At 36.5% G+C, this 19,054-nt stretch overlaps 2 protein-coding genes across 5 annotated transcripts; both read right to left on the reverse strand.

Moving 5' to 3' along the window:
- Window positions 1–6,196: 6,196 nt before the first annotated feature.
- Window positions 6,197–8,929, reverse strand: LOC125676039 (leucine-rich repeats and immunoglobulin-like domains protein 1). 4 transcript variants are annotated; one of them, XM_048913928.2, is made up of 3 exons: window positions 8,615–8,929; window positions 7,875–7,941; window positions 6,197–7,684 (listed from the first exon to the last, which is right to left on the reverse strand). In XM_048913928.2, exons 2-3 carry the CDS (start codon window positions 7,887–7,889, stop codon window positions 6,254–6,256), a joined length of 1,446 nt encoding a protein of 481 aa, XP_048769885.1. In that variant the 5' UTR covers window positions 7,890–7,941; window positions 8,615–8,929; the 3' UTR covers window positions 6,197–6,253. The 4 variants fall into 4 exon arrangements, with proteins under 4 accessions (XP_048769885.1, XP_056014539.1, XP_048769887.1 ...); XM_056158564.1 differs by having other exon boundaries at window positions 7,875–7,899; window positions 8,615–8,914; XM_048913930.2 differs by lacking the exon at window positions 8,615–8,929 and adding an exon at window positions 8,153–8,171.
- A 5,558-nt stretch (window positions 8,930–14,487) lies between these two features.
- Window positions 14,488–18,748, reverse strand: LOC125675765 (leucine-rich repeats and immunoglobulin-like domains protein 3). The gene is made up of 2 exons (XM_048913558.2): window positions 18,506–18,748; window positions 14,488–16,020 (listed from the first exon to the last, which is right to left on the reverse strand). Exons 1-2 carry the CDS (start codon window positions 18,506–18,508, stop codon window positions 14,617–14,619), a joined length of 1,407 nt encoding a protein of 468 aa, XP_048769515.1. The 5' UTR covers window positions 18,509–18,748; the 3' UTR covers window positions 14,488–14,616.
- Window positions 18,749–19,054: the final 306 nt, after the last annotated feature.

Below are 19,054 nucleotides of genomic sequence, written 5' to 3' on the forward strand. Positions count from 1 at the left end.
TCACAATTGACTTGTGGATCGCGATTAATCGGGCCGCGCAAGAGCGCAGTCTAGACGGCATTAGCCTAGACGGAATCGACAAAAGTGATCGAAGTGGTAAACTAAATAGACTTTGATGTCACAGAAAAGAAAACGCGGGAAAATATATCATCCGGTAAATAGTTTCGAGACTATTTCTCGAGGGTGAGATAGTTTAGAAACTATTTCACGACTAGCGTTATCCAGAAGAAATAGCAAATCCATTCACCTAACATTTATATAGCAAAAACATTCTGAGGTATAATAAATATATAATTATATTAATATTCAAGCATTCCCAAATAGCCCTGTTTGAATACTAAAATTGGAAATAAGTGAATTATTTTTATTTCTTTTTTCGGATTTACCAAACTCGCCCGTTTTCATTATTTCATATAATTTGTAAGAGTTGTAGAACTTTGTTTACGTGGCGTCATCGTATGAACGGGAATGTTTACAGATCTGATGCTGCTATTTATTTGCTTAGGGAATGTTACCTTATACTGAAGTAAGTTTGTTTTTTTTACCGTTTCCCATCTGTTTAGCATCTATAAGTCGTTGAAAAACGTCGGAAGATATTGGTTCTGCTTTTCTCGTTTTATTGCCAAGTCCTCGGGATTTTAGATTTCAGAAATCGTTTTAATTTTCTACATCAAAATTACCGTAAATTAACATTTTGATCTCCATTAGGACCGGGAATTTCTAATAATGCTTTAGTATCACCCTCCATAATCCTCCTACTGTTTTCTGTCGCCTAGAACGCTGATTGTTTTTAAATGAAGTTAAACGTGTTATTGTTCTAAATAAACAATTGTTACTTGGGTTACCCCCCTTTGCTTAGATACTCACTACAATTTAGCGCTGTTTTTGAAAACGTTTTTATTTAATTCTTCTGCTTAAATTAAATTTTGTCGTGGAAGAAAGCATTATATTTGAAAAAAATTTGTGTCTAACATATTTTTTTCATGTAGTTATGTTGGATTTCAAAAGATTAAAGAAGAAATAGCCATTTGAAATTCGAGGGCGAGACAGCCCCTTGACAACGGGCCGAGACAGAGATATCTCGGCCCTTAGGGCGAGACAGCCCTACCTACTTGCAGCTGTCTCACCCTAGCCAAGATAGGTGTATCAGGGCTGATACACTACTAGGTATATGATATATTATCAATTGACATGGGGATTTCACATGGGTGGAGGCAAGTCTACTTTTAATTCACATGGGGGTAGATCTATTTATGATTCACATGGGCATAGGGGCATAAGATATACACGTATATATGCTTTCCGCACCGTATCTTTACGGTTATCATCATCTTATTATATTATACACTTCTGAAGATATTTTAAAATCAGCCCTTAAATATCCAAACTTGCTAAACAAAATCATTTCATTTCTTTGGTAAATTGTACATGTGTAATTAATATGTCTCAGGGCGTGACCGTGTTTGAGGGTGAAGCAAAAAGTATTGGCATTAGTATCTATATCCAAAACAGGACCAAAAACAACCCGAAGTTAGCACAAGGACAGAGTTCTATCAAAGTATCCAATTTTGGACATATGATCCGCCTGTATACTGAACGCAGGAAATATAACGCGATTGATGTAAATAGTCATTGTGACGTCATATTCAGTGTCGTTATTTAACAAATTTGCAAACATAGGAGACAACTCAGATATGGCACAATCGTGTTAATCGATGAGTGATTATATATTATTAAGAAAATAAGATTTACATGCTTTTACGGATTTCATGTAACATCTCAGAACGACGTGAACTACATGTCCACGCGCTAATATTCAAATCGACGTCATTAGGACCAAAATTTTAAAAGTTCCATAGGTATGGTTTAATTTTTCATTAGTTTTTTTTTTTTATATTTTCCTTTTAAACATGTATATACGTGTTACCTAAAGGGAGAGTTCCGCCCTTCGGGCCGTGAAAGGGCTTCGCCCTCTATTATCTGTGTCATATCATTTCAATTTTTAATCACTGTAACATTCGCAGTTTTCGTCATACTTTTTGACTGCACATCTACATTGCACCTAAACTGTATGCATAATATACAGTGAATTATGAATGCAATCCATGTTTTCCCCCATTGTATCTCAGTCATATTGTCACTGCCACCTGGGTGTTATGTAGTCCCTATCCCGATTCATACTACTGACAAACAAGTTGATGGCACAGCATTCTGCAAATTCTATAGTCGTTATAATGATCTAGTTTGCCAATACAGCCTAGCATTGGGTAAAATGCTGCCTGGCGTTATTCATACCGATTGTTAGACCGTTCTTGGCACACTGATTTTGACTATGGATAACTCCGTTTACCTGATCAGGATTTAGGGCTCACTGCGAGTGTGACCGGTCGACAGGGGATGCTTACTTCTCCTAGGCACCTGATCCAACCTCTGGTGTGTCCAGGGGTCTGTGTTTGCCCAGCTATCTAATTTGTATTGCTTATAGAAGTTATGAGATTAATCACTGTTCGTTATCTTCGCCTTTCAAACTCCATGACGTAATGCATTTTTTGCCTAATCCCGTGGGGATCCGGGTTAGAATAGGTCCTCAGTACCCTTTGCTTGTCGTAAAAGGCGACTAAATGGGGCGGTCCTTCGGATGAGACAGCAAAAACCGAGGTCCCGTGTCACAGCAGGTGTGTCACGATCAAAATCCCCCCTGTCCGATGGCCTTAAGCGCCGAGCATAGGGCTAAATTTTGCAGCCCTGACCTTCACTGGCGGAGGTGACGTCTCCATATATGAGTGAAATATTCTCGAGAGAGACGTTAAGCTGTATTCAAACAATCAATCAAACATTCTTTGCCTTTAATTGATATAGTCCTTTTGCTATTCCCCTTCCTTTATCAGAATTCTTGGGGCTGTGGACACAAACCCCTGCTGTGCCTCCGGTCCAATAATTTGACCTATCTCTAATTAAACCGAAGATTAGTGGAGTTAAATCAAAGATAGGTGTTTATACTTGTACTTTATGACATATCCACAAAATATTTCAGATTTAATTCAGTTACATCTACTTATAAATCAAATATTTTCCACTATTTGGACTTATCTGCAACGTAATTGGACTTGTCTAATTGACTTTATACTATTCAGTTGAAAGAACCTGATATTATGATTGAAGCTATCATTTATCAAGAAAGTCTTTGATTACTTATGCCTATCTTCAATTATTTGAAGATGGGTCTAATTAATGAAAATTAATTTAAATATTGCAAAACATGAAATATTTCTACACACAATATTCACAAATATTTGACACTATCTTAAAAAATAATTAAAGAAAGGGTCAAATTCTATTAAAGATGGGTCTCAATTACTAACATTAACCGGGAAAAAACCCATTCAAAATAGAATTTTACATGCTAAAAACCATTGCATATGATATCAGCACTCGGGCCCCCATATCAACCATCAGGATACACACATACACACACACAAATATATATATATATATATATATATATATATATATATATATATATATATATAAAATTCCCGGTTGAAATGCTTAGGATTCAAGCATATATATATATATATATATATATATATATATATATATATATATATATATATATATATATATTAATAGCAATGAATTCTTAAATGAGCATAACTGCCCTAAGTGAAGATATATTTAATACAAAGCACAGAAACTTTCACTTCATTTGGATACCCACTTCCGCCCCTACCGCCCGCCTGAACTCACGACCTGCGGAACCAAATCTCCTAGCAGCATGTAACCAGCGCAATAGACCGCTCGACCATCTAAGCAAGTCTATATATATATACGATGAAAATATTTTCATGAGAGTACATTATTGTTATACAATGAGATCACTCTTATTGTGGTATCAAGACGGATTTTTTTCTGTTACCAGTTAGATTTATAGTTTTGGTCGAGGATAAGATTTTGATTAATACATTTACATATTTAGTGTAGAAACCACCCATGCTGACTTGTCATATCATAATCAATATCACTTTTGAATCCTAAGCATTTCAACCGGGAATTTTACACCTCTATCATTAATCAGTTGTTCTTAACTTGTCTTTAAGGATCTTCAAAATGCTTCCAGTAAATATCTACATAACAATGTTTTACTGTCTAAAATAATTAGAACTTCAAGTCTTACATATCATACAATTAATGACCCATTTGAAACCACATCTTGACTATTTCGTAGTGGTGTCCTTGGATAATGCACTTGAACATGTCTGTTGCACTGATAAGAAATTGCGTCGATCCCCGATATTTGCTTTAGTTGTCCGTGGAACGACTCGTGGTGACATGTGCAAAAGGTTATCGGACGACCTTCTTTGGAGTACAAATTTTGTGATTGGTGGAGAGATTGACCAATCAAAGAAACAAGGAAGTTGATGTCGAGTCTTATCAAAAGACGTTCCTGTGCTTTGTAACTTATATATGAAATATAGTGTTTACAAAGGTCAAGATTATTTCAGTCGTCGTACAAGATATACATTGTACATCAATTTCATTTCTTACTCATTAAAAGCTTTCAATGTACAATGGTGTCTAAGTGTTTTAGGTCAACAAAATGATTGATAAGAGTTAGTGCCGGTTCGTCCGTTATCAGTGTGCAGTTGACGAAGAAACTATCCAATTTTTATCAATTTATCCTTATTTGTGATTGGTATGAACACTTCTGAGAGTTGTATAATAACATGATTATCATTGTCTACTTTACAAAACACCCCAAATCAGAACATTATCAGTATAGCTACATATACTCGCTTCCATGTAACGTTTTGTGGCAACAGCATGCATCTAGTTATAATGAACTTTAGGACCTTTATTATGGAAATTGTGAAATTGAAGACCATGGGGGTCAGGATTTTAGACATACGTGGGAGCTATATACTCAAAAAAGGAATTCATGAATTAAGAATGCAAACAAATAGTTTACGGTTTACAGCTGGGAAACTAACTGGCTTCATGGTTATATTAAGAAGAAAAAATTCATTTTTTGAAAATACATTAGGGTATGAACTGCGACGGACTTCATGAAGAGCATTATACCTTCATGAAAAGTGTGCTGACGAGAAGTGTTGCGGTTCATAACCTCATGTTTTTTTAAATAAAGGTTTATTTTTATATTTACAATCTACTTTCATTTCTGTCGAAATTCTCAGACGTTGAACTATAGACGTACTATATTTATCAAGATTCAAAAGCGAATTGTTCATACATGTATAAATGCAACGCTTTCATGAGAGAATATCTACAGTATCATTACAACATTTCCAGATTGGAAATGTAAACATAAAACAAAATGTTTGCATGGTTTTACGTACTTTTAAGTCTTTTTCACTTACATTGATAAATTACCAACTGTAGGTGAAGTACCACAAATTTTGACATACAATGTATGCATGGTGTACAAAACCGCTTCAGTGATCATTTTATTCAATGAATTAAATATGTATAGCAGTGAGGATTAGTAATCATGCTAACGCCTGCTGCGACACGAAGCCTCGTTTTCAAAGTGTCATCCGAAAGCAACAATACGGAAGTCTCTATCACAATACTGAGTTAATGATGAGGTCTAAGGGTGAATCGATGTGGATTTGATAATACTGGAAATGCTTATCAATTTGCTACACAAAAAAATTGTGAAATAAATGCGTTTAGAATCAACCCCCAATATTCGTCATATATACTGTATCAAATCATTGAAAAGTTAGATAAAAATAGAGCGGATAAACTTGTATGTAATGAACAGTGAGGCGAGCTAGTGTGAACTACTTATCCCTCGGTCACGGGTTCAGGCCTCATGTAGCAGGCTTAATGAAAATGAATTATTAGTCATTCCTAAAACAAATTAACAAATAAGTTGGATGCCTGTCAATTGTAGGTAACAAACTTGTGAAATTTCATGAATTCTGGATCAGGAGTTCAACACACTGAGCCAAAGTTTTTGTATTTCGCATGGACTGAAAATATAGTGAAAGTCAATTCACCAAGCGTAGAAAATCACCATGTACACATGTTTTATGATTTATCAGTGTTAGTCTACGATGATTTAGTTGACAGTGAGAGTAAGCCTGTTTTATATACATGCCTCCTACACAGACAATGAAATACATCTCATGCTTTCATCGCTGGTTCAGTCTGTAAAAATCACAATAAACTATAATGATTTCTGCAAAAATCGTTTATTTACAAACGAAACTTGATTTGTTATACAGTTGTTTTATGGGTGGGTTGTATGGTTATAGGGTGGGATATTATGCAACTCTTTATACTCGGGACATCTCGGGATGTATTCCTCAATATAATGCTCAACCGTGTCAAGAATTGTATCACAGACACCTTGTATTCTTATGGGAAATGCGCTTCTCTGACAGGTATCTCTTTTCTCACGGAGCCACACAAGTGTTTCACACATACAATCCAATCTGTTTTCATTTAGAAGCACGTGTTCTATGCAAGGCCATACAGAGTTAATCGCTTTAGGTACTGTTGTCAATTGTGTATATCTGAAATCTAGAGTTTTCAGTCTAGGTACTCTGCCAAACGCTTTTTCAGATATATATTTCAAGGAAGAATTCTGAACAATGAAATGTTCTAAATATCGGAGGTCCTGCAAGTCGTTCTCATCAATTGTTTCTATATCATTGAGGGACAAATCTAAATCTTTCAAATATCGAATTTCAGAAAGAGCAGCGGGAACTCTCAGAAGGGAACAGTTTCGTAAAGTTAGATTAGTCACAGTTCTTAAATCACCAACATTCAAATCACTTAAATATCTTAGATTATTGTCATCAATACTAAAATTTTTCAAAGCTGGTAGGTAGATTAAAACTCGGGGAAATTGAGTCAGAGAATCGCCATTCAATGACAAAGTCTCCAAGTAAGGGGACTTTAATGGAAAAGACTGAATCAAAATTCCGCGATCTGTGACGTAACGATTCTGATCAAAGTGTAGCTCTTTTAGATGTTTTAGTTTGCTAATTCCAAGCGGAACTGCAAGCAGATGTGTGTTCTTGATGTTCAAATACTGAAGCGTAGTCTCGAATCCATGAAAACTTTCAGCTGAGATGTCACGGACAAATCGACTTAGACCGTCTACAGCAAGTTTATTTAGTATCGGTAAGTGATGTAGCGATGTCGGCCATGATGTCAAATATTCATTTCCAATTCTAAGGTCGGTCAGTGAATCACCAAGAGCATGCATCACACTCTCTGTATAATCAGTACCACGAATCATAGGGTTGTGAGTAACATCTAGTGTTTGTAAGACAGCGAGTTCTTCCAGCGATTTCGGTAACTTTGTAAATTTGTTGTAACTCAAATCGAGCACTAGAAGAGTGTTCTGAACATCTTCAAACGCAAGTGAACTGATATTTTGTAAGAGATTTCCTTGCAAGTAAATTTCTTTGAAATGTGTTCCCTTAAATGTTTGAGACGGGATGCTTCGAATTTGGTTAAAGGATATATCGAAGTAGTCATATGATGTGGAGAAAGTGGGATCCGGAGGGAATGCTGGGACAGACGAGAGATTTCTATGGCTACAGTCTACATATCTATCCCGACAAGAGCAGTATGAAGCAAGACCTCCGGGACATTGTGCGGTTACTATCACAGGAAGTCCGAGGAAACATGTAAAAATCAGCACAGGAAACTGAAACGAAATTTCCGGATTTATCAAGTCAATATATTTTGAAACATTTTATTGTTGTTATACTTTAGAATTGTTTAATTTGATGATTGAAACTAAATGTAGATTGAAAAGAAAGTTTGATGTACAATGTATTTCGTCCGTGCATCAAACACATTAATTATATCAAAATCATTTGCGTATAGTTTCATACCTTGCAGAGTTCCATATTCTCCTTCCTATCGTTTGGATGATAACAGACTGACAATATTAATAGTCAACTAAAAAGAAAAAGCTGCTTAAATTCGTCGAAGGTAAACACCTAAATAAACATACCTAAATTGTCTCGAAATTCAAGCACTCTATGTTGAGAAAGAGATATCTTAGATGCCTCGTTTATCTAACGCTTAGCCTGATTAGATTACGTAAGCACCACATGCAACATTTTTGAATTTCTTTATGAATATAAAATCGTCTTTGTTTGTAACTTACACGTACGATTGAATATCTCCAGTAGATTATAATATGTCTCTATAGAAACTGAGGATAAAACCCCATACTTCCTTTTAATAAAGAAATACACATGTATATGCATATGTATTTCTTTCGGATAAAATCACTTATCCCAGATTCACATTAAAAACGTACACCATCCTGCATCATCAAACCAAATCATAATTTATCACGAAAGCATATCTGAATTTGTCATCAAACCATATCAACATTAGCACGTATATCAGAAGACTTTGCTATCAAAGCATATCATCATCTAATACATATTATCAAAGTATATCGATATTTATCACCAAAGCATGTATCAATATTTACCATAATTACATATGTACTTGCAATGAAAGCATTTACAAGCATTCAATATTAGAATTTGCTAATATGCTAACAATATTGATTTTTGTAATATGTACACGACAACAGTACATGCACCGAAATGATCACCTGCATCACTGTATCAATTGACACACGAGTGCTAATCATTGAGGAGACTAGAAGATCTGGACCTGACTCCACAGGACGATTCTTGTATATCTACACTCGTACAATATGTAGTCCGTATAACTGGCACAAATATTGTTTTAATTTTTCTCCCTGTAGTTTACATTTTAGATACCGTATTCAGCACAGAAAAGTATATTGCAACAGAGTTTAAGCCTATAAACTTCATTCCATAAATGATTACACTTATATTATGCAGTAGGCGTATCCAGGCAATAGAAAATGTTTTTTCCTGTATGGTTTACGGATCCACTCTGATTTTTATCGCGCGTTGAACGAAATTTGTAGGGCATGTCATTTCCGGATTACAATAACAACTAAGTAAACAAGCATGGGATACTTCAATTGCTATTTTCAAAGAAAGGAATCACTAAAACCATTTATAGGAAAATACATTTGATTAAATTATGTGAGTTGGCAAGGAGAATAGATAAATGGAATATCTTGAGGATATCGGTAAAACCTCACGCCTTCCATCCAAGGATACACGTCTAAATGCGCATTTTCCTTCAATCTAATTTACACCAAGATACTAAGCACCAATAGTGACTTGGATCGTCATCGTGGGATTGCGCATATCTATTTACGGATCGTCTTCTAGCGAAACCCCAGTTGTCTCGATGTCAACTTTGCCCTACAATTGCTTACTATCGGGTGACCGCGGTGTGTAAACGTCAAGTCTAATCGGTTGTTCCGGCACATCCCGAAAGTTCTGTATTGTGGGAAGCCTTGGAACCAGGAACCATAGTTTAAATAAACTAAGATAACATTACTTGTATGTGCTACAAGAGAATCTTACATAGTAATTTACAACGACTTCCTTTCGTTATCTTGAATGTTTTCCCCCAAAAAATCCCCCTTTTAATTTGCTATCCACATATATGCGTCCACCTTGATTTCGAAAAAAAAACAAAAACCTCTACGTGAATGAAAGATGAAGATAATGAACAGTGACCCTCTCCACTTGTATGCGTCCACCTTGATTTCGAAAAAACAAACCTATACGTGAATGAAAGATGAAGATAATGAACAGTGACCAATCTCATAACTCCTATAAGCAATACAAATCTATCACTATGATGGTGCGCTCTGATAAATCCAATAAATCGAAGACGTTTGGTTCTTGAGAAAGGTTTTAAAAAAAACAAAATATCCTTTCTATTTCTGTGTGTAATACTTTGGATTCTGATCATGGTCTACCCTGGTCCGACTTCCATGGTTTGTTTCTAATTCTGAATTTACTCGTACATTGAGATTCAGGATTTCAAGGACAAGTTGTTCTAGGGAAGATTTTAAAATTAATTTCACAATATCCCAATTAACTACCCCCTGGAAAGAGGCAAGAGGTTGAAGGGTCCTCTGAATTTGCTTTATTTATTGATAGGTGGACTTTGTGACAAGATACATATGAAATACCAAGAGGTTCTGAGAAGTCGGAAATGTGTATACTACATCGACATAATGGCGGACGTCCTTTTTGAAACATGAATGATGTTGGTTAGTTGGTTATTTGTTTTACGCCCCGTTTAGAATTTTCACTCATATTGAGACGTCACCAGTTGTAGGTGAAGTACCAGACCCAGGGCGGATCCAGGAATTGCGGTTACAGGGGACGCCACTTTATGAGGAAGTGGGCCCAGCCCTGGTGGGGGTCCAGGGGGCGAAGCCCCCGGAAGCTCCTAGATTTTACAGATTTTATGGGGCTTGAAATATTTCTCCTATTTAGTCATTTGTACTATTTTCTATCATTTTAATAAGGTGAAATTAATAAAATGACCCAAATCTTAAGGGTTTTTTGGAAAAAATTAAATTTTCCCAATAAAGTAATTCAAGAAATCAAAAGATTTTGTCATTTATTTCTCCGGGAGTGGAAGAAATTATTGCTTCTGTTATGGTTTAGTACATTTTCCGAAACAAGATACCGCGATTTACCTTAAATTTGAAAATTTTAGGGGGGGGGGGGCGGCTGAGCTCCCCTCTAAATCCGCCACTGAGACCTATGCTTAGCGCTCAGGGCCGTAGCAGTGAGGGTTCTTTTACGTGCTAACACCTGCCGCGACACCGGACCTCCGTTTTTATGGTCACATCCGAATGACCCGTGATTCTCACTTCCAAAAGTAAATAATGATTAAGTTACATGTAGCTCTATCCTTATAAGTTTTTACAATTTATTTAAACTTTGTGCATGGTAACGAAGCGCAGACCATTAACTTTGGTTTTCAGGGGGGAGGGGGGGGGGGTCCATCCTCATCATGCGTTATTTTCACCTTTTTAAGCAAACTTTTCAGATGAAATTGGGAGGGGGGTCCAAACCCCGCACCCTCCACCCTCTCCTTTAGATCTGCCACTGGTAGAAATACATGTATATCTTTGGTAGGAATTTATTTCACTGGGTACGATGAAAAAATTGTTAAACTATTTGATACTAAAAAAGTTTGTCTCCTATAAATAGATAATCCATTATCTCTATTTTAAGAAAATGTCATGGGTAATCACTCCTATGCTGGTTCATGTATCTTAAACGGTTAGAATAAAATTTTGACATTTTAACTAGTTTTTATACATCTTTTATGCTGTTTAATAAAAGTATGTAATTATCTGATGTTGATATAATTCTGTTTACGTATGCCTGGTGTCTTTAAATAAGTAGCAATATATACATTTTATTGGATCATTGATTAAATCGAACAGTATTTAGTAACAATTTGGTTGAAATCAGATCCTTTGATCCGCTCATGTAGATTGCTACCTTGTTCAGGAGCGGATCCACGAATTCTGGTTAGGGTGTAGGTGTGTGGGATTTTTTCCAGAGGAAGGGGGTCTGGGGCCGCCCTAAGGCCCCTAGTGGCCAAGGACAAGACTCTGGTGGGGGCCCAGGGGGTGAAGTCCCCTGAAGTAAAACTGTGTGAACAACACTGTCTTTGAACATAAAACGCATTTCAATATAATGATAATTAAATTTTTAATAAATCAATAAATTCAACACTATTGCACATATATGCGCGCAGATCCCGCCCCACCCTATGCGTACCTATCTAATTTTAAAAAAAAATGAAATTCATATAACAATCCCCTTGTAGCAATGGCATGTTTTCAGAAGAGAAAATTAGAACAATATTTATGATATTGTACATAATCCTAGTTGTAACACCATGATGAAATCTTTCAGCATTCGAATATTATGGAATAAATTGCAACATATTTGAGCCCCTCTCTGCTGTTACAGTAAGGGTACATTAAGATTTATTCACAAAACAAGAATTAATTAATGATTTTCAGTCGTTAATAGCAAGTGGCATGGTTGGTTATCAGGGGGTGGTTTGCATTACCGGACGTGCCGAGGAAGTTTTTAATATTTTTAGACGCTGGAAAAAAAAAACCCCTAAGATTTTAAAAGAAATGTTTTCGATACGGCCGAATTCCGTTTATTTATTTGTAATTTTTCAAATAGGTTAAATTCACATATCTACAAGTTCGTCCTTTTTTTTTTTCTTCTTATAAGAATAATCAATTCCTTTTGAGACTATAGTATTTTAATCAGATTAGTAGTTTGCAGTAAATTAAATACAATTTGTACTCGATGCGATATTACGTATGCCTAATGTTTACGTATACATGTTTTCTCCCGGTAGCATGACTTTTACAAATGGAAATAACAAGTATTTAGATCCGCCACTGTCAGTCTTATTATGACGTACGTCAAAACGTAGACATGATGTCACACATCATCTTAGTCTGCCTTTCATCAACATTGCACTTCGTTAAACATTTTTCGCCTAATGGTGCACTGAATTTTGGAGCTAAGAGGCCACAAGATTAGGATGATAATCCACGTAAGTTCACAATCATATTCCAAGGTGTGACTTTGCGAGATCTCCGCCATTTTTGACAAGGGACTTCTGGGATTGGCGTAGTCTCGTGCAACCAGACGCTCTGCTTTTTCCGTAAATATCCGAAGAGCAGAGAGTCTGGTAAGATACGCGATAACGTTTGTAACGTCAGAACGAGGCTTACCAAAATTTCGGTATTTAATTTGATTGGTTGATTCAACACACCTTCAAAATAACGACTACCGAAGAAATTTGTAATAGATTGAATTTGCCGTTTAAGCTCAAGGATTTACAACTAGAGTGTTTATAAAAACTTTTGTAAAGGAAAGGATTTATTTGCTGTTCTACCGACGGGAAATGGTAAAACCGTTTTATCAAAATTACTTTAGGAGGCAAAAGTGAAAGTACAATTTCCAGCTGACAAAGAGCGTATTTTTTTTTATTGTACATGTAGTAATGATTTTCCCATTAGTATCACTATTGAAGGATCAACTAATTAGCATCAAATTTCGGAATTGACTGTTTATGTCAGAGAGAATCCAACGGAAACTAAATTAGCGCTCCCTAGCGGTAACAGTTATTATCGCGTGTCTTTACCAGACTCTCTGCTCGTCGGAGATTTACGGAGACAGCCGAGTGTCTGGTTGAACGAGACTAGGATTGGCGTCAAAAAATTTTCCTTGTTAGAGGTTTAGATTTAGCTCGGATTATTTCCCGCGCTCTAGTCATTAAAGCTCGCAGTACGAGCCAGCGCTTTGCGCTGGCTCGCTGCGCTCGCTATTATAACTTATCGGCATTTCATTATAGATTTTCTGCATGGAAAAACGATGTCACAATCACATTCGTTTACACACTGCGCAGGGTTTCACGAAAGTGAATGAGTTATATACATGTAGGAACTTTATGTATGTTAATGTTCACCTTTTAGAATCAATTATTGTAGATATGATTTGATTTTCCCTCTTTTTATAGTACGCACTGATTTGTAACCCAAACTTTGAAAATTTCAGAGGGGTGGAGTTGTGTGCCCCCCCCCCCCCTCACGCCCCTCTACTTCCGCCAGTGCTGTGTAGCGATCTACGTGAGCGGAGGAGAAAGGATCTGATTTTAATCAGATTGGTTAAGTGGAAATCGGTTTTTTTCTCACTTTGAACCCATAATAAGCCATAATAAGCTGTTCAGGTATATTTCAAATTATGAAATCAAAATTTGTCGAAGGTGAACGAACAACCCACAGCAATATTGAACACAAAGGGACGTAAAAAGGCACCTGGGTATTCCGTTATTATTGATTCGCAATGCATATAATAATGAGTTGTACACAGCTTGTGTGTTTATATTTGTTCTGTAGCTTTTTGTATGAATATTTGATACAACATAAACATTGTTTTACGTACATATTTTTTTGGGATCATAAACAATATTTCCTTTGAGCCCCTCAATATTGTGTAACGATGTTCTCCTAGAGGTGTCCCTTATTTCTTAGCCAATCAGAGAGCAGTAATACTATTACCTAAATCTTTCGCCAGTTTGTTGGCAAGAAGCAGAATGTTGTCTTCTTTATTTTTTTTTTTTTTAGAAAGATATCGTCTGGGACGAATTTGTGTTAATTGTGCTATCGTTATTTGTATTTTATTTTGTCCCTTTGCAAATTAATAATGGGTTGTTTATATTATATATGGAAGCTGTCCAAGACAATTAATTTTGTACATTTTGATTATTATGGCCTTTGTTGAATTGTAATAATAAATGACATGTCCACTTAAACAGTTTTGCAATTTTATTAGATATTTCAAACAGTATTCAGATGCAAAAACTAAGCAAAAAATATGCTACGGAATTCCAGAGTTTTTTTCGCATACGGCTGTTTTTATCTAAAAATTGTTGGATATAAATTTGAATTAAGTACCCGATAAAATGCCTGCATATTGTTATATGTTTAACCACACCAATGTGCTGCTCTCCAGTTACAATGACAAAACGAGGTAAAGCAAAGCCAAATTTATTTTTGAAAAGCGTCAGAGTTAAACATACAAGCTGGGGTACATGATAGAAGTCAAACAAATGTTGCTAAACGTTTCCGGAAAGAAATATAACTGATTAGAATCTAGAAATTTATCGACCATTGTATGGTGCGATGTTGTGTTCTTCTTTATACTGAGGACATCTGGGAATGTATGTTTTGACATAATTTTCAACGCTGGAAATGATTGTGTCACATTCACCCTTAATTTGCATGGCTCGTCCTGATCTTCTACATTCCTCTGTTTTATTGTTTAACCACACGAGCGTTTCGCACATGCAATCTAGCTTAGTCCCGCTCAAATCTAGACTGGTAACGCACGGATGCAACAGATTGACAGCTTCCGGAACCTGCGTCAATTTCGTATTCTCAAAGTTTAAACTTGCCAAGTTATTGAAATTTTCGAAAGCAGTTTTTGAGATGTATTCTAACGATGAGTTTTGAATTTTCAAATGTTGAAGATATGGAAGGTTTCGTAGATCGTTCTGTTCAATTGTTCGTATAGCGTTTTGGGATAAGTCAAGACGGTTAAGGTAGTCCAGGTCCGCTAGTGCTCCAGGGATTCTATCTAAACCACAGTCGATCAGGGAAAGGTTAGACACGGTCACATTACCACTGATGGAGGCATCGCTGAGAAAATCGAGAATATTTCGATCTAAACTCAGATTTTTAAGTGCTCTTAAATACTTCAGCACTGGAGGGAATTTTGTCAGACCATCGCCATTAAGACTAACAGTTCTCAACTTTTGGCTTCTGATGGGGAAGGACTGAATAAGGATACCCCTATCTGTCACTTGAGGGTTGTCATCAAAGTGTAGTTCTTGGAGATTCCTTAACCTACTTATTCCTAAAGGTACAGCGACCAACTTTGTGTTCTCCATCTTCAAGTAAAGAAGAGTTGTTTCAAAGCCATGGAACGATTCAGGCGGCAAGACTTTTATGAATCTTCCCATTTCAGCCACATGTAGACTTTGGAGTTGAACAAAATGATTCAGAGTTGTTGGCCAACTTAGCAATTGGCTACTTCCAAATGTGAAACTTGTAATTGTGTCCCCCAGAGCTTTCATAACTTCATCTTTAAAGTCATTTGTATATCGCATTGGATTATGGGATACATCTAAATCTTCAATTTTACTTAATTCTTTTAGGGCAGTGGGAAGGTGGCGAATGTTATTATGACTCAAATCGAGATGAGTGACAGAGTCTTTCAAACCATCAAAAGCCCCCACAGAAATTCCGCTGTCATTCAATCCATTGTTTGAAAGATAAACAGTCTTGAATGGAGCGTTGGCAAAACTCCTGTTATTTAAAGACGTGATGCTGTTTTCACTCAGGTCTAACACATCGTAATCTGCAGCCACGTTAACGCCGGCAAAGGAAGGGACGGAAGTGTGTCGTCTGCGGGCACAGTCAACATAACGACTGCGACAAGAGCAGTCCGTGGGACAGGCCGCATCTGTCACATACAGCAAGACACTCACCACCACGAACCAAATCTAATGATATCAACAAGGTAGATTACAACACAACAGTAATATGATGATGATGCTTGATTTTTGCGGTCCCCATTTAATCGCCTCTTACGACAAGTAAGGGATACTGAGGACCTATTCTACACCGGATGCCAACGGGGTTCATTGGTCGAGATACTTAGATTTCTTTTGACGGAAGTGATTTTGAAAAATCTTTTAGCATATGAAATGAATAATACAATCTAATTCAATCAATTAATCTTCACAGAGATTACAATACAGTCGCCGATCTCGGTAGCCCAGTAATTGGGGCGTTCACTTTGCAACCGGGAGGCCCGTGTTCGATGGCTAGTTGTATTCGACACGTTTGTGTGTAACAATTTTTCTGAAGAAAATTTATCGCTTATTCTTAATCGTACGTTTCAGGCTCGATATCTCACCAAATGTCGCACGCTCTGAGTTACAGTAAGGATAGTTTAATATACATGTGTATACACAGACACTTGAGGCATGGATCATGTAACACGCCCACCCCCTAACCCTTTCTGATCTAGGATTTACACACTTTTTATTTGCTTTTGAATTGTAAATATGCATTAAAGATGGTCAAATAATGTATTTTTCGTCTCTGTTACGTACTAATAAATATCACATTTTCAGCGACTGTACATGTACATGTAAGAAGAAATAGTATTCACTGATAACGAGATCCTTACAATACGTAACAATATATAAGGCGATAATATTTGAAGTATATTTACAAAACATAAGTAAAAAGAAAATAAATGTGTTGATCCCAGATTAGAAAATAAAAATAGTGGTAGAGTGGTTGCATGATCCATAACGGCACGCCAATGTATAATTTCAATCCATTCTCGTATAGTGCAAATACTGGCCAGTTTATTTGAAATTTTAGCACACCTTTATCAATATATCAAGTACGCCAGCTAGGGTTTCATATGCATGGTTTCGGTTTTATATGGCAATTGTAGAAATTATATTGTGTTGAAGGAATAGGGGGGGGGGGGGGGTCTGGTTTCAAGTGGGCACAGACGAGAATTGAAGTAAATATATTGAAAAATATGACATTAACAATTTGAGTATGAATCATGACAATTGATAAAAATCTGACGGCTGATTAACGTAAGACAGTGGAAGGAACTCTTGTAAAATTTATTCATTCAGCAAATGGATACTTGTGATAAAAGTGGAAACCACTGTGTGAAGTATCCTCGAACCTAAAATTGTGCATGCTTTCTTATATGAATATGAACAGGTTAAGGCAAAATATATATCAATATCGTGTTTTATTATAGAGCCCGATTCCAAGTAAAACCTATCGGGAGGCTCGTGTTTGATTATAGAGCCCGATCCACGTAAACACACAGGATACTATCCACCCAACCCCCTTCTGATATTTTTGCGGCAAGAATTTCTCCGAAATGTGTGGATTTCCTGTCTATCTCACCCCAATTTTGATTTATGTAATCATTTCACACTTTTTGTAAGATTGGCCTTCTAACGCTATAATAAAATACACAAGGCAAGAAACGGACATTTGTAAACAAACGGCTTCGGGGCACTGAAAACCCGTGTGATCTCTTTTATTTGTCACAATTTTGCGTGCATGGGTCAGAGAAGTCACTGGCGGGAAACGAGGAAATCGGAGCATATGAATATATTACGCGTCGTGTGATTGGCGATGAAAAATCTGGAGACTTAACAAATGTCAGAACGGACCAATCACATGTATTAGTATCCATACATCAAGTACCTGCGGTAAAACCTATTGGGGGTTCGCCTTCGATTGTAGATCTCCATTCCATTTATAACCTACCGGGAAATTCGCTTTCAATGAAATAGATCCCGACTTTACGTGAAACCTACCGAGAGGTTCGCGTTCAATTATACATCACAGATTTCTACTCCACATAAAACCTAAAAACTTTAACATTGGTGATATCAGTTTCTTTGCCATGTGGTCTTTATTAGAAGTGAAATACACGTGTCTTTCAGTAATGACCTTCAAAACGGAGGTTCCGTGCCATTGTAGGCGTTGGCACACTTGAGAACCCTCATCATTATACATAGATCAAAATTCGTGGCACTTCACCTATTTAGCATACACGTGTCTCTATGATGGAAACATTCTGGATGGGATGTAAAACATACAAACAATATAATTATCTACATCCATCTGCGCGAAATAATCGCATTTTATCGGCTCACGGACAGACAAATACCATGTAAAACAAGATCCCGAACTTCCGCTAAGACTGAAAGCTGCCTTAGTTTGAGACTTAGGTCTATCTTATAATTCAATCGCTGCGTGCGAGTTAAAACATCTGCCATATAATATAATTATTCTAATACACCTAGTGAACCGAATGAAAACACAATCATTTTTCTTGTATTGAATGGTTTGGATAAAGGAAACTTTGACATATACATATAACATTTCAAAGACACGATGGTATGAATTTCCCTATCAAAAAATAAAACGCCTTACCATTTCCAGCCTCGTGTTCAAAGATATGAAGAAATTATCTTTGAATAGAACAAGGTATATCTTTGTATCTGACTACCGAGTTATCTCGATAGACACCCAATGAAGTGATCTTCTAACTTCCTAGCAGTCATACCGATTATTATCTTCATATTCCAAGTACGTACAAATGTTGTACCTCCACCTTAACAACAAACGCATCTCGGGATTTGTTTACCACCACTGAAGTGCGTTGCACTGAACAATAAGCAAAATTGTATATATACAGTATTTGTATTTGAAGACAGAATGGTGGTAATTTATGTAATGTATAGACTAAGTGTGTTCTCGGCTGGTATTAAATCGAAAAGCAGTTCTGTTGTTTGTTCACATAATCTAACAAGATCTGCTTTGCAAACTGAGGTACGTGTAATACCTGCAAGTGTTATTAGAAATGCTGTTTAAGCACTAGTGAATTAAAGTGTAAAAATATGTCATGTCTTTTAACTTTTCTCGACTTAGAATGACCTTTCCAGAAACTGGAAATCAAGAAGGGCTAAAATATTGCAACAG

The sequence above is a fragment of the Ostrea edulis genome, chromosome 3, assembly GCF_947568905.1.
Source record: "Ostrea edulis chromosome 3, xbOstEdul1.1, whole genome shotgun sequence".
Lineage (NCBI taxonomy): Eukaryota > Metazoa > Mollusca > Bivalvia > Ostreida > Ostreidae > Ostrea > Ostrea edulis.